This window comes from Martes martes, assembly GCF_963455335.1.
Source record: "Martes martes genome assembly, chromosome: 12".
Taxonomy (NCBI): Eukaryota; Metazoa; Chordata; class Mammalia; order Carnivora; family Mustelidae; genus Martes; species Martes martes.
In genome coordinates, this window is record NC_137900.1 from 84,544,613 (window position 1) to 84,561,195 (window position 16,583).

Genomic DNA, 16,583 nt, shown 5'->3' on the forward strand with positions numbered 1-16,583 from the left:
TAGCATAGCATCTATTAGTGGACTGTAGGTGATGTTATTAACTTATTGGTACCTTCAGAATGTGCCCAGTGAAAAGCCTAAAATAGTGTCAGTCTAAGACAAAAGTCAATGTTAGGTAGACAAATGGAATACTCCTTGGGAAAGGAAAACAGACAACACGGGATAAATAATTCAAAACACAAAATGGAAGAGGGCAAAAGGAAGGCAAGACCACTCCAAGTGGTAAGTTGCCTGGTCTGTTAGTGCTTTGACTCACCCCTACAACCCGCACAGAGGATTTGGAGAAGTCAGACTAGCAAAATCACTCCTAAAAAGACTCGAGACTATTGCCACGTTTTCAGTCCATTCTAAGTTGTGAGCATAAAGCCCCTAATCAATTCACACAAGCACTATCATTTCTTAAGTTCAAGACAGCTTGGGCCAGTTTACCTGCATCCAGGACCTGTGTTGCATCAGGCTGTGGCTGACACCCTTTAGAGTCTGTGACTGTTGTACATGCAAAAGAATCAAAATCCACTGTGAGGTCTTGCACATTTCTTTCATTGGCATTATCAAAGCTGTTTTTGCCATGCAGCTGTTTAAGATGTTTCCTCAAAACTGGCTTATGTGCAAAAACCATGTCACAATAGTTACACTTATGGGGCTTATCTCCACTGTGAAGGTTAAGATGATCCTGTAAGGAACACTTCTGAGAAAAGGTTTTCCCACAGATCTTACACTGGAAAGGTTTAATGCCGGCATGCACACGCATGTGTCGATGAAGGTTGCCTTTCTGAGTAAAAGTCTTGCCGCAGAGTAGACACATAAAGAGTTTGTGCATTTTTAAATGGTTGGCGTAGTTCTCCAGGTGACGAAACACCCTGGTACACTTTGGACACTGGTGATGCCACTGTAGGCCTTTGTCTACACCTCGAATATTAGGCCCAAAGACATCTTTTGAGGCCATGATGATATTATCACTGCCTGCGTAAGAGAGGGCATAATTGTGGAGATGGTTTTGTTCTATTTCACTTACTCTGTTTTCCACAGTTGAATTTATCAGGGAATGCTGGGGCTCTGATGAATGTAAAGCAGTGGGTTCAGAAGAAATAAACTGGTTCTGATCTTTTTTACTTCTAACCTCGGATACATCCCCAATAGATTCTACCTTAACAATCTGAATATCACTGTCCTCCATATCCATACTGTCTTCAGATGGATGAACACAAGGTGAATCCTGCTTTGGGGAGCCTCTGGCATCTCCCTGCTGTTCTTTTGACTGGGGAGAAGCACTCTGTGGTTCACATCCCTCTTTACTATCCATTGGTTGTTTTGGCTTTATAAACTTCCACAAGGCCTGCGTGCACCGCTCTACAATGTGGCTCATCTGAAGAAAACTTGCCGCAGTCAAGTAATTGACCAGTTCCATCTCAGGGAATTCCAGCACACCACTATAACAGGATAAGAGCAATTGTCTCCCCACTTCGGAACTCTGCAATATGGAGATTTTCACCTCTCTGGAATCATTCAGTAAAAACTGGTCTCTTAGGAAGGGGGAACCTGCAGCAAACACAATTTTATGCCCCTGTACCTCAATATCATCTATGAGAACTGTAACATCACAAAATTTATTCTCTTCTCTTAATTTGTTCATTTTTTGTAACATTGAATCTCCATAATTTTCAAACTTGAAGTGAAGGAGATCTGATCTTTCAGACATTTTGGCAGACCTAAAGAACAGAAATGTAAAAAGGATGAATTTAAGAAAATTCAAACAATTAAGAAACCTGGATTTTTCCTTCCAAAAACAAATCTGTGTTGACATATCTCTTTGTATGTATCCAAATGAAATTTTCCTTGAAAGAGGAAGCTAGTGTAACAGCTTTCAAAGGCTGTGAAAAATTACTCCATATCAAGTATCAATTGCACCTAAGGAGTAGACTTGTATCAATGTAAATAGTTTGGCATCCATTCAACTTCTTAAGATACTTAATACAAGAACAGTGCTTGCTCTAAGAGCATTTTTTCCATTCAAATGAGAATTCTATCGGGTTTCAAAAACATACTAAAAACATCCCAACAAGTAATAAAGTAATGATTTTTTTTTTTTTTGCATGATACTGTGAACCTACTTCTTCAAAGACAAAAAAGAAGAATCTCCCTGTGCTTTCTACTTTGAAGAACTGTAGTGACCTTGCTTGCCCCATTCCCGGGTAAACACTCTTCTATTTAAACTGATGTGCATTTATTCATACAAGCATTTCTGCAATAAACTGAACGTAACAGACTTAAAGGGACAATGTTTAGACAGTGTCAAAGGTACAAGTCTTTATCCTGTGCGTTTTGGACAAATTAAATTCTCAAGCAGCATTTCTTGATATAGAAAGTAAATTAAATATTTTATACAGAAAAACCAGATGAGCCACTTGGTGTGAATCTGAGTAGGAATAAAGTCAATCAAATTAATAGCTTATAGATTCTGTTTTTTCTTCTTTACTCCTCTTTATCCATCATTACTCATCAACTGGACTACTAGAACGGGATCATAAATGCTTCTTGGGTTCCAGCTTCTATTTCTTCTAATCCAACTTCTACACCACATGTTAACTTTCAAAAACACTGGATCTGACTAGATCCGATCCTGCCTAAAATCCTTCTGTGACTTCCCATTGTCTCCTGGATGAAGACTAACCTTGGAGTATAAACTGATGAAGTAAACCCAATAATAAGTAATTAAGGTAAATAATAATAATTAAGGTAAACATTGGGATAACCATTCAACCATGGATAAGGTGTCTGCCAAACTCTTTGCCTATCTTTCCCTTATATAGCAATTCCTCGGAGAAAGTTTCTGTTCTGATTCTATACTCCCTAAATGATTTTCTGATAATTTGGCTTCCCATGTTTCTCTCCAAAGGGAAGGATGAAATGGTTATGTGAATATGATAATTCCAGTCCACCAGTCATTGTAAAAATAATAAACTGAAACTCTGTTTATACACCAGTCTTCTGTGAGTGACATCAGTAGGTATATCAGCTCTATCCTTGAAAAACAGCCCTACAATCTTAGTGCATCAATAAATTCACCTTGAACTTTGTGCATACATCAACTCCATAGTTGAGAGTCACAAGAGACAATCAGCTATAATTGATCAAATATAGATCCTGAAGATTAATCTTTATAATCTTATCTTCTATAACAGTGACTTACCAAGGCTCATAGAACCCAGCTCCTGAAGCAGAGTCCAGGTCTTACTCACAGTGCTCAGTGCCTGGTGCATGACAGCAATCCAGGCCTTAGCTCAGTTATTTCTTTTTTTCTTTCTTTCTTTCTCCCTCCCCTCCCCCCTTCCTTCCTCTTCTTTCTCTCTCTCTTTCTTCTTTATAAGATTTTATTTATTGGGGGGGGGGGGGAGATCACAGAGGGGGAGGGAGAAGCAGACTCCACTACATGGAGTGCCCGATATAGGGCTTGATCCCAGGACCCTGAGATCATGACCTGAGCTGAAGGCAGACTCAACCAAATGAGCCACCCAGGCACCCCAGCACAGTTACTTCTTTAGTTTAGAACACTACTCCTAGTCATTTCTGACCGCCTTTCTTTTCCTTCCTTCCTTCCTTCCTTCTTCCTTCCTTCCTTCCAAGTAATCTCCACACCAAACGCAGGGCTCATACTCATGACCCCAAGAGCAAGAATGGGATACTCTCAACTGAACCAGTCAGGTACCCCATCACTCCTTTATTTCTTGAGATGCCCCTACCTAATGTCTTAGACTGGAACAGTTGTCTCTACTGGACCCATAGTATAGCACCTCTACAATAACACTCAGAATACTTATTAAGTACTTGTTCCTTCCCCTCCAAACTGCAAGCTTCATGGCATTAGAGGGAAACATCTTCATCTCACTCAATGAGGCTGATGCTGGAAACCTGCATCTTCTACAGCAAAACACTTCCCTTTTGCTTCAAATTCTACTTACTGCAGCCACATTACCGGCCAGACCCTCTTCTGTTCAAACTGCTGTATCTTCCCCTAACCTAATATTGTACTAAACACACAGGAGGTGCTCAGTTTGTGTTTGTTGGACCTATAGAATTTGACAGTGGAAGGAAGGAAGAACTGCCGTTGAAGATCAGCTCAGAGTCTGTAAAAGCATTACAAGTCTGAGGCCCTGAGAGCCTAGAAAGGAATGAAAATGGGAATAACGAGTAAGGAAAAATAATAAAATATTTTGAAGAACTTGGTAATTGACTAGATACAGAAAACGGAAAAAAAAAAAGAAAAGGAATGTGTAAAGATTCCAAACTTAAGAGTTCAGCTGAATGAAACCGTCATTGGAAGAGAGGTGAAATGTAAGAGGGAGAACTGGCATGGTTTATTAACAAAAACAGACATACAGAAATTATAAAGCTTTTCCTTTGTATGGCATTCTGAATGCACAGATAATGAATAATCACAATAAAGATGAGAAAGGAAGGATATACAGAAGCAAATGCTGTATGAGAGAAAAGATGGTGAATATCGAATAAAAAGGAAAAAATCTAGGAGATACAAGAAACATATGTATAAAGAAAGCAGCAAAATTATATAATCACTGGCTAGTTTTAGCAATTACAGTGGCCTCATACATTCATTCCGGCAACAGTAAATGCCCGAATTCATAACCATAAGTTATAAAATTGCCTGTTGCTTCAAGTTGCCAAACAAAAGGGGGCATTCTTTTTTTAGAGTTTAGCTTGTCCTGAGTCTACCCTCAGCTCAGTATTTTCTGACACACACCCAACAATGATCATTAATGCCTTCCACCTATAGGATGATAATACTCAGAGTGCATTAGACAACTATCCTCAGGGATAATTGTTCCTCGGAGCTTCAAAGATGAGGAGCTGGAGTACTTCTATCAGTCTCAAGAAACTTAACAGCAGGAGCAGCCCAATAGTTATGTACCCCAGGAAAGTGCTTGCTTTGATTTCTCTGCTACAGTCCAAGAATGTGAGGAAAATTTGTTCTGTTTAAGAAGTTTTGCCTAGTATGTGTCAGTATACTCCACTGGCTGCCTTTGATAAACTCTTATTTCTGGACCACACAGTTTATCCCTTTAATTGTTTCCTGCCACTAGTTTCTCTTTTCAATACAATATTAGTTATTTGAGGGCAAGGACCAAGTGTTACTTTGTACACAACTCATTCAACAAAACCAGCAGAATAATTAACTCTTTAATGTCCCCTGTAAAATTATTAGTGTGCTATGGTAGAGAGGCCCTTCATTAACATCATATTCTCTTTTGAGTGTCCTGGGAGAAAATTCCTTTCTAGCATTTGTTACCAAAATAGTTTTGACAATGTAAACCCAAATTTTAAACAATTTATTTTTTACTTAAAAAAAAGTCAAAATGAAAAGGAATAATTGTGTTTCTTACAAACCAGTTTAATGAAAGAAAAAGGATAGCTAATCTTTACTGAATCCTTGCTATGTCCAAGGTACAGTGCTAAGTGCTTTACCTAAATTGACCCACCTAATCCTCAAAATCTCTAGGAGGTAGGTATTATTAGCATGCCCATTTTGCATATGAGGAAGCCCAATCTTGGAGGATATAAGTAGCTTGCTCAACTTATGAGAGGTGGAAAATATTAAGTGTTAGAGCTGGAACTTGGGCCCAAGCTACCTGATGCTAAAGTCCATGTATGAAACAACAAGACTAGCTGAAGTTCTACCCCATGAATAATGTTAACTACGTAGCTGTTCAGACCTCCCTCTTCATACCCATTCCGCTGTACATTTAATGATTTTCATACTTCTGTGTATTGAGTTATGCTTCAACAAAAGGTTTATGTTTAAAAACAGAGTAGGATGTAAGGCCAAATTTGTGTCAAGTCTAGAGGACTTTAACAGTAAGCCTTTTATGTACTAGTCATATTCTTTTTTTTTTTCTTTTAAAGATTTTATTTACTTATTCGACACACAGAGAGAGATCACAAGCAGGCAGAAAGGCAGGCAGAGAGAGGGAAGCAGGCTCCCTGCTGAGCAGAGAGCCCGATGCGGGGCTCCATCGCAGGACCCTGGGATCATGACCCAAGCCAAAGGCAGAGGCTTAACCCACTGAGCCACCCAGGAGCCCCTGTACTAGTCGTATTCTTGATTGCAATTATTCCCTTATCCTTGTTTTAACTTCATTTCTCACCTATTTTCACTTTGTTATTTTTTAATCTTTTGTGTATTTATATTTGTATACTAAGTCTGAATGCTATTTGCAAATAACCATAATTCTAAATACAGTAGCAGTTATTCATAAGTTTCATAAAAATCACACATAATTCTAGATTATAAGAGAACTTTGAGTAACTGAAAGTAAAGAACTTTATCAGGTAGAATAGAGACTTGGTCACCACATTCTGTTGATCCCTTGGAGTCCTGGGAACATGACTCTTTTTCTATCTATCTTTGCCATGGTTCAAGCCCTTATCATCTGTTGCCTAGATGACTACAATTAAAGCTGCAATACTGCTGAATTTCTTTTAGCAAGTTTTTTTTTTTTAAAGATTTTATTTATTTGAGACAGAGCGAGAGTGAGCATGAGCAGGGGGATGAAAGGGTTTTTATATAAATTCTTTGATTTCATACTTTTTTAAAAAAGATCTTATTTGAGAGAGAGAGCAGAGCAAGACAGAGAGAGAGAACATGAACGGGGGTGGAGGATCAGAGTGAGGAGAAGCTGACGTGGGGCTCGATCCCTGGACACTGGGATCGTGATCTGAGCTGGCAAACTCCCAACTGAGCCACCCAGGTGCCCTGATTTCACACCTGCAATCTTTTCCTTTTTCATTATTTTTTTATTTTTTCAAAGATTTTATTTATTTATTTGACAGAGAGACATCACAAGTAGGCAGAGAGGCAGGCAGATAGAGAGGGAGAAGCAGACTCTCCACTGAGCGGGGAGCCCAACGGGGGGGCTCCATCACAGGACTCTGGGATCATGACCTGCGCTGAAGGCAGAAGTTTATAAACGACTGAGCCACCCAGGTGCCCCTATTAGCAAGCTGTGAATGACTTATTTTTCAAACATTGGTGTAATAGGAATATTCTCACTTAAGATCCCTTTCTCTTTGTTATATTTATACAATTCTTTCATAATTATCTCCATAACAAATGTGCCAACTAATCTGAAAATTCCCCTTGTTCAAACAGGAGTAGCCAAAAAGGATCAGTGGATGTTCTAAGTTGGACAATGTTTACTGCTCTGCTACAGGTAGTGAGAAAATATCTAAGTTTCTTTTTCAAATACCCCTAATTATAAGGAAAAATTTTCTATTCCACATAATAAACTCCCAAGCTATATGTCAGTCTTACTTTGTCATCTACCTCATAGAAGTAACCTTATCTTTCAACTTAGCACTCATAATACCTGGAAATCTTTGTTTCTCACTAACACCATACTCCATTTTTCAAAAAGGTTGCATTACATCACAATCTTTCTCTTTATAAACCTTGATCTCTTTCTTCATTTGGGTAACCTTCATGACACTGCATTGTCCAAGTTATCAATCTTTTGTTTTGTTTTTACTTTTAACTTTAAGTCTAAAGTTCTCTTTCCCAACCATCTTCCACTTACTACTGAAAAAGTCTGGTACTTTTTGATTCTCCTTCCCTCCACTTGAAAAACAATACTTCTATATACCTAGCCCCAGAAAATACAAGCTATGTTACTTACACATAAACTCTACATGTTGTTTGGCAACTTTTTTTTTCATTTATTGTTTTGACAGCTATATATGTTGAATATAGATCTAGCTCATTCTTTCAAACTGTTGTACAGAAATGGTCAAGTTGCTTTACTACTGGCCTCAGCTTTCCATCATTCTTTTGCTTGTTTGCTCTTCAAGGATCCAATAAATTGTGTAAAGGTAAGTATATCCTTCAAAGCTTAGTCCTTGATTTTTTGCTGTTTTTTTCAAGGCTTACTCCTCAGAAAGCCCATCTGGTTTCTCAATGTTTTATTTACATTCTCTATTTAAAAAAAAAAATCCCTAAATCCCCATCCTTATGGCCAACCTTAACCAAACTTAACTTTACCTCAGGTTACTCAACGGTACCCGCCCTAGGCTACTATTCGATCACTTGAGATGTGTGATACCTAAACTCCTTCACCGTCTGAAACTCAATAAGTCAAAAATAAAAATTAATGGAGAATGGCTCTGAGAACAGTGGACATGAAGGCAATGATACCTGTAGTATGCTATTACTCTAACAAATCAAGATTGAAATAATGAGGGTCTGAATACTGATAACAATCATATAGATAGAGAGAGAAAAACAGATTTGAGAGATATTTCAAAGAACTGATGGACTTGGTGACCAAGGTGGGGTTAAGAAAGGATAGTTTAAGATGACTCCAAGACCTCTGATTTGAATGACTGGATTAATTTGACACAGTGTCACCCATTAGCTAAGGAATACTGGAGGGGATGATCATCCATCTGGTCTTATTTTAGTATATGTGCTGCCGAAGCGAGCACATCCATCTGGTCTTAAAATGATTAGCCAGAGAATCTTACATGACATGATGGGGAAGATTCATTAGCTAGCTGGATAGAGACTGAATTTAAAGAGACTTGATTATAGATAGTAAGTGATAGATGAAAGCATGGGATAAATTGGCCTAATTGTGAAAGAAACTGACCTAAAGTGGCATTGATTGGAAGAGGATATAAGACAGAGAGAAATAAAAAACAAATATGTAATATAAACATACACCCATTACTTACCTTCTCAATTAGGATCTCCTTCCAAGCCTTCCATTTTTTAATCAATGAACCTATCTTTTCTTAAATTTTTCCCACTCCTTTCACTACCATATTCAGTCACTGCTTAATGCAGTGGATAAAACTATGGATTCTGGAGCTATGCTTCCTAGAAGGAAAATACTGCTCAACCACTTACTAGCTGTGTGACCCCGGGGCAAGTTACTTAACCCCTTCTGTGCTTCATTTTTCCCATCTGTCAAATAGTAATACTTCATAGGGTTGTTATGGGAAATTAAAAATTAAATTAATGTTTAAAAGAGCTTAGAACAGTATCTGGAATGTGCTTGATAAGCATTTGTTAGGTGAATAAACAAATAAAGCCTGTCAATTTTCTTTGTGAAACACTTCATATGCAGCCTTTTCTCATTCTTATTTAACACCAAACTAGTTGAGGTCTCCATTATTTCATAAATTACACCTCATCACTCTACTAAAATGGTTTTTTAAGAGGTCTCTAATGATCTCTCTCTCTCTTTTTTTTTTTTTAAGTAATCTCTATGCCCAACATGGGGCTTGAACTCATGATCCCAAGATCAAAAGTTGCATGCTCTACTGACTGAGCCAGCCAGGTGCCCCACTAATGATCTCTTACTACAGAAATGCAATCTTTCCCCCCACCCCTCATTCCTCTGCACAAATTGTCCCATTGGACCCTTCCCAAAATTCCCTTCTCTTGATTCTGGGTCTTCTTGGTTGCTGGAACCCTGTACTTTTATACATTATCCCCTACCTCTGTTTTTGCTATCCCACCAATTAATTCCTCTTTTTGCTTCATAAATGCAAGCATTCCCCCCAAAATACTCCCATCTTTCTCAATACTTCCTTCCTGATGCCAAATATTACCACGGCTTCCACTTCTATGCCAATGACTCAAACTTTTACCTCTAGCCACAACACTGAGGTCAAGCCGCAGATCTGCATTTCCAACTCTATACTGGACAGTTTTATGTGGCTATTCCATTATACCTTTAATTCAACATGTCCAAAAAAATAAATTTGTAATCTACAAGTTTATGGTTTTATTGCTGATATTAGCATCAACATTCTCCAAATGCCAAAGACCGAAAACCTAGGAAGCAGCTTTGTTACATCTTTCTCCCCCAGCATCCAATTTATTATGGAGTTATCATACCATTCACTTAAGCATACTTCCCTTCTTTCCCAGTAACACTGTCATAACTCCATTTCAGGCTTCCTTAACTAGGCTAATTCCATTACTCCTTCAAAAGAATTTCCAATAACAGTACCTAGACATTAATGGAAGAGTCCATATCAGCTTAGAGACATTTCTTTTCTATAAGCTGACTTCTAGAACAACATAGCTTTCTACAGTGCAAATCTGACTATGTAAGTCTCCCACTTAAAACTCTTTTAAAACTACCCAACTCCTTTAGGATTAAACCTTTCACTATCTGGACCTCAGCCTACTGTCCCAGACACGTATCTCCTCCTACACACAAGAGCCCCCTACTTCCTCCTCTTCGCTCCTCAGTCACTCCTTCAAAGCTTTGCGAACTGTTCCTTCTGCCTGAAGAGCTCTTCTCCACTTTATCCTCTGCAAGAAGTGTACTTCAGACGTCACCTTCTTCCCTCAGCCTTCCCTGCAACTGCCCGTTGGGCAGTTCACACATACTTGCCTGATACATAAATCGCAGGAGCAATTATTTGTTTATATCTGGCTCCCAAACTTGACCCTGGAATACTGAAAGGGTATCCTAAGAAGCCCCAGTACCTAGCATAGCGCCAGTAATAGAAAAGATGCTGTGGCCAGCGGCCAATTTGGGGGAAACCCCGGCAAAAAGGTAACCTAGGTCAGCACGCATAGTGAATTCAGCGGGTTGGCACCGAGGCCTTGCCAGGGCCTCAACTCTTGCACTTCCTACAAGATGCCAGAATCAGGCGTCCAAGCCAACTGCTGGGCCCTCGGCTGGGGTCCCAGGAGGAGGTCCCTGGGGCATAGTTAGGCGCCCCATTCCAGAGGCCGGGAAGAAAAAGGGGCGGGGCACAGCGTGGGCCGGGCCAAGGCTTCCTTAAGTCCCACCGGGCCTAGGCCAGCTCCTCGCCCCCATCCCAGAGCGGGTCCCGGCCAATCCAGGGCCCCAAGGGGGCTCCCTCTTGAGAGACCCCGTACCCCTGCCCGGCGCTCCGGCCGCCTCCGCACTTACAGACCCGGGGGAAGGCCACCGTCTGGATCCGGCACCGCCAGGAGCTCCGGCCCCTCGGGGCTCCGGGAAGGGGGAGGGGCAGGGAACCCGAGCCAAAGGGGGACCCAACGGAACCGGAAGGGCAGCCCTCGCCGGACAAAACAACTTCCAGGTCCCTTGGTCCTCTGCACCAATCGGAAGACTCGGAGGGTGACGGGCCCCGGAGAGGGACTCAGCGCGCGGAGGAAAGGGGACAGAGTATCCGAGAGTGGTGTTGCGAGCGTCTCGCCGTTGACCCGGAGCTGTGGCGGTTGTTTCGCGTCCCGGGCTCAGGCCCTGCGCGCTTCACCGCTTTGGAGCCGCTCCTCTGGAGCTGGGCCTCCGCCGCCTGCTGCCCCCGTGGGCTTGAAGGGCGCCTCCGCACTTAAGCCTCGGTAAGCCCCTCCCGCCTAGGGATGTGGACTCGCGGAGCTGGGGCCCTGAAAGCAGAAGGTGGTGGACTCCCCCCGGCTTTTGGAAGTTGCTGTTTCCCAGAGATCTCTCTCATCCCGGTGGCTTCCGTTACTTGCAACGTGCCGAGCATTCACAAATCACTCTCGCCATACGGAACTGGTCTCTTGAGCTCCAGGGCCACTGCCCAGAAGACTCTCCAATTGGTTGTCCCAATCTTAATGTACCTTAATTATCTCAAGTTCATATGCATTCCTGCTTCTTACGGCCTGTAGTCCTTGCATTGGTAAAGGGCATCATCCACGCAGTCCTGCCAACCAGAAAACTTTATCATCATTCTGGAGTCCCTTTCCTTCTCCTTGCCAATTCAGTAGCTCCCTGGGCTCTCCTTTTTTTTTTTTTTTTACCCCCCCCCCCCTTGGGGAGAGGGATATTATTGTGGTAAAGCAAAGTATTTATAATTTTAATCATTTGTAAATACAAAGTTCGGTGACATTAAGTACATTCGCACTGTTGTGTAATAGTCACCACAGCTGTACCCTACTTCATATTCTTTTGTACGTGGATATCGTTTTTCCAGCACCGGTTCTTGAAGACTGTCCTTTACCCTTTGACTGGTCTTGGCACCTTTGACCATATATGTGACGGTTTATTTCTGAGCTCTCTGTCCTCTCACCTTTGAGGAAGTGTGAGTTCTTCAACTTCATGCTTTATCAAGATTGTTTTGGCCCTTTGAAGCTCTATAAATTTGAGGATGACCTTTTACATTTCAGAGAAAAAGGATGTTGTAATTTTGATCTTGTGTTGAATCTGTAGATCACTTTGGGATAGCATTGCTGTTTTAACAAGTTTAAGTGTGACTTCCTGTAAATACAGAACGTCTTTCCATGTATTTAGGTGTTCATTAATTTCAGCAATGTTTTCAGGCTCTCAGGGTATTTAATTCTTTTTGATAATATTGTAAATGGAATTGCTTTCTTCATTTCCTTTTCATATTTATCATTGCTGGTGTGTAGAAACAGCAGGTTTTTGTGTGTTGGTGTTACACCCAGCAACATTACTGAATTTTTGTTTTGTTTTTGCTTCAGTAGCTTTTTTGTGGGTTCTTTGAGATTTTCTCTCCATATAATCATGTTGTCTGTGAATAGAGATAGTTTTACCTCTTTCTCTTCACAATTTGCTTTTTATTTCTCTTTCTTGTCTAATAATCTTGGCTAGAATTTCGAGTACAGTGTTTAATAGCAGCAGTGAAAGGAGACATCTTTGACTTGTTCCTGATCTTAGAGGGGTAGCTAAATTATTGAGTATGGTGTTCAGTGTGGGTTTTTAACAAATACCTTTATCATGTTGAGGAATTTTCCCTCTAAAATTAGTTTTATAAGAAGTTTTATTATGAAAAGCATTATAGTTTGTCAGATGCCTTTTCTGCATCCATTGAGATGATCGTGTGTTTTTTTCTTTTTGTTTCATTAATGTGATATATTACATTGATTGATTTTATGTTGAACCACCCTGCATTCGTGTGATAAATCCCACTTGGACATGGAGAATAATCCTTTTAATATGTTGTTGGATTTGATTATCTTAAATGTTGTTGAGGATTTTAGCATCTATATTCACAGGAGATATCAGTCTATAACTTACTTATGATGACTTTATCTGGCTTTAGTATCAGGATAATGAGGACCTCATAGAATGAGTTAAGAAATATTTCCTCTTCAATTTTTTTGGAAGAATTTGAGGAGGATTGGTGTTATTCATTTAATGTTTGGTACATTTCGGGGCACCTGGGTGGCTCAGTGAATTAAGCGGCTGCCTTTGACTCAGGTCATGATCTCAGGGTCCTGGCATAGAGAACCACGCTAGACTCCCTGCTCTGAGGGGTGTCAGCATCTCCCTCTTCCTCTGCCTCTCCTCCTGCTCATGCTCTCTCTGTCTCTTTCTCTCTCTCAAATAAATAAATAATTAAATAAATCTTTAATAAATAAATAAATAAATAAATGTTTGGTGCATTTCACTGGTGGTCATCTGGGACAGGACTCTTCTTTTTTGGGAGTTTTTTGTTTACTCACTTAATATCTTTTTTTATGTGTGCTGAGATTTTCTATTTCTTCTGAATCAGTTTAGATAGCTGGTGTGTTTCAAGGAATTTGTTTTCTTTTCTAGGTTACTTAATTTGTTCGCTTACAGTTGTTCACAGCATTCTTTTATAATCCTTTTATTTCTAGAAAGTCAGAAGTGATATCCACTTTCATTTCTGATTTTAGTTATTTCCATAAAGATCTGTTGATTTTGTTGTTCTTTTCAAAGAAACAGTTTTTGGTCTCATTGGTTTTTCTCTTTTTTGTTTTCTTTCTTTCCCTCTGCTAGCTTTGGGTTTATTTTCTAATTTTTCTTGTTTTAAGGTATAAAGTTAGGGTATTATTTTTGAGATCTTTCTTCTTTTTTAATGTAGCCATTTTCAACTATAAATTTCCCTCTAATCAGTGCCTTCATTGCATCCTATCAGTTTTGGTATGTTGTGTCATCATTTTCATTTGTTTCTAACATATGTTCTAATTTCCCTTTTGATTTCATCTTTGACCTATTGGTTGTTTAAAAGCATGTTGTGTAATTTACATTTATTTATGTTACTGATTTCTGACTTCATTCCATTATGGTTGGAGAAAATACATTGTATGATACCTATCCTTTAAAATCTATTGAGGCTTGTTTTGTGGCCTAATTATATGGTCTGTCCAGGAGAATATTCCATGTGAATGTAAAAAGAATGTGTATTCTGCTGTTGTTGGGTGGACTTTTCTATACATATCTGTTAGGCTTAGTTGGTTTAGCATGATCTTCAAGTTCTCTGTTTCCCAGCTTATCTTCTATCTGGTTGTTCTATTCATGATTGAAAGTGGAGTACTGACGTTTCCAACTGTTATTGTAGAACTTTTTACTCTTCCCTTTAATTCTGGTCATTTTTTCTTCATATATTTTGAGGGTCTCTTACCAGGTATATTAACGTTTATAATTTTTTTAAAAGATTTTTTATTTATGTATTTGACAGAGAGACAGTGAAAGAGGGAATACAAGCAAGGGAAGCGGGAGAGGGAGAAGCAGGCTTCCCACCGAGCAGGAAGCCCGATATGGGGCTCTATCCCAGGACGCTGGGATCATGACTTGAGCCGAAGCAGACGCTTAACGACTGAGCCACCCAGGCACCCCAGTGTTTATAATCTATATGATCTTGCTTTATTGAACCTTTTATTAATAAATAGTGTTCTTCTTTGTCTCTTGTAACCAGTTTTTTGGATTTACGGTCTATTTTGTATGACGTTAGTATAATCACCCACTCTCTTACATTACTATTTATATGGAACTTCTTAAATTTTTTTTAAAAGTAAGCTCTTGGCCCAACACGGGAATCAAACTTACGACCTTGAGATAAAGAGTTGCATGCTATACTGACTAACCCCAGCAGGAGCCCCTGCAATAGCTTTTTAAAAATTCTTTCACTTTAAACCTATTTGTATCTTTGGGTCTAAAGTGAGTCTTTTCTATGGATGGTTGGAACTTTTCTTTTTTTTAATCCATTCTGCTCATATCTGTCTTTGATTGAAGAGTTTACACCATTTACATTTTAAGTAATTACTGCTGAGGATGGGTTTATTTCTGCCATTTTGCTATTTCTTTTTTATAGGCCTTTGTGCCTTTCATTTCTTTTATTACTGTCCTTTTCTGTGTTTGATTTTTTTTAGTGAAAAGTTTTAATTCACCTCTTATTTCCTTTTGTGAATATTCTATAAATATTTTCATTGTGGTTGTCATGGGAATTGCATTTAACACCAAAGAGTTATAACAACCTAATTGAATTGATACCAACTTTAATAGCATACAAAACCTCTCATATAGCTCTGGCCCTTCTTTCTGTTATTGATGTTACAGATTATGTCTTTATATACTCTGTGCCCAATAACATAGATTAATAACCTAATGCACTTGTCTTTTAAATCATAAAGGAAATAAAAAGGGGAGTTACAAACTGTAATTATAATAATACTTACTCTTATATTTCCCTACACATTTATCTTTACTAGAGATCTTTATTTCTTCATATGGTTTCAAGTTACCGTTGAGCATCCTTTCATTTCAACCTGAAGGATTACCTATAGCACATCTGATGGCCAGGTTTATTGGCAAACTCCCTTAGCTTTTTAAAAATCAGATTATTTTAATTTCTCCCTCGTTTTTTTAAAGATTTTTTTTTAAGATTTTAAAAAGATTTTATTTATTTATTTGACAGACAGAGATCACAAGTAGGCAGAGAAGCAGGCAGAGAGGAGGAAGCAGGCTCCCTGCTGAGCAGAGAGCCCAATGTGGGGCTTGATCCCAGAACCCTGAGATCATGACCTGAGCCGAAGGCAGAGCCTTAACCCACTGAGCCACCCAGGTGCCCCTCCCTCATTTTTGAAGCACAGTTTTGCCAGATACAGAATTCTTTATCAAGTTTTTTTTTTTTTTTTCCTTTCAGCACATTGATTATTATGAACCTACTGCTTTCTGGCCTCTGAGGTTTAGGATGAGAATTTGGGTGATAATCTCATTGAGGCTTCTTTGTATATGAAGAATCACTTCTCTTTTGCTGCTTTCAAGAGTCTCTCTTTTCTTTGGCTTTCTACAGTTTGATTCTTTTTTTTTTTTTAATTTATTCATTTATCTTAGAGAAAGAGAGACAGTGTGCACGCAAGTGCAGGAAAGGAGGGAAAGGGGGGGAATAGAGAGAATCTCAAGCAGACTATGTGCTGAGTGTGGAGCCCTATGTAAGGCTCAATCCCAAGATCCTGAGATCATGACCTGAGCAGAAATGAAGAGTCAGACACTTAACCAACTGAGCCACCCAGGCGCCTCTGATTATTATTCTTTCTCCCCTTTCTCTCTTCTGGGATTCCCACAGTGGTACGTTTGTCTTGATAGTGTCCCACAGATCCCTTAGACTCTATTCACCATTCACGTTTCTTTTTTTCTTTTCTTTCTGTTCCTCAGATGAAGTAGGAAACACAAGGAATCCATCTCTCTACCTAGACAACAGTTGTACTGGCAGAAACTGAAGTAACTATTTTGGAATTCTGGAGTCTGTTTGAATTCTTGTGTCTTCCAGGAGAAAGTTTGGTTGGTAAATTGAGGTTAGTTTCAGTCAATGTCAGCCTCTAGAATGATAACACC

At 39.4% G+C, this 16,583-nt stretch overlaps 1 protein-coding gene across 1 annotated transcript; it reads right to left on the minus strand.

Annotated features, from left to right (window-relative positions):
* Nucleotides 1-344: 344 nt before the first annotated feature.
* ZBTB26 (zinc finger and BTB domain containing 26) lies at nucleotides 345-1,699 on the minus strand (the record flags this gene model as incomplete). The annotated part of the gene is made up of 1 exon (XM_080819377.1): nucleotides 345-1,699. The coding sequence occupies one exon, from the start codon at nucleotides 1,697-1,699 to the stop codon at nucleotides 374-376; it is 1,326 nt and encodes a 441-aa protein (XP_080675503.1). The 3' UTR covers nucleotides 345-373.
* Nucleotides 1,700-16,583: the final 14,884 nt, after the last annotated feature.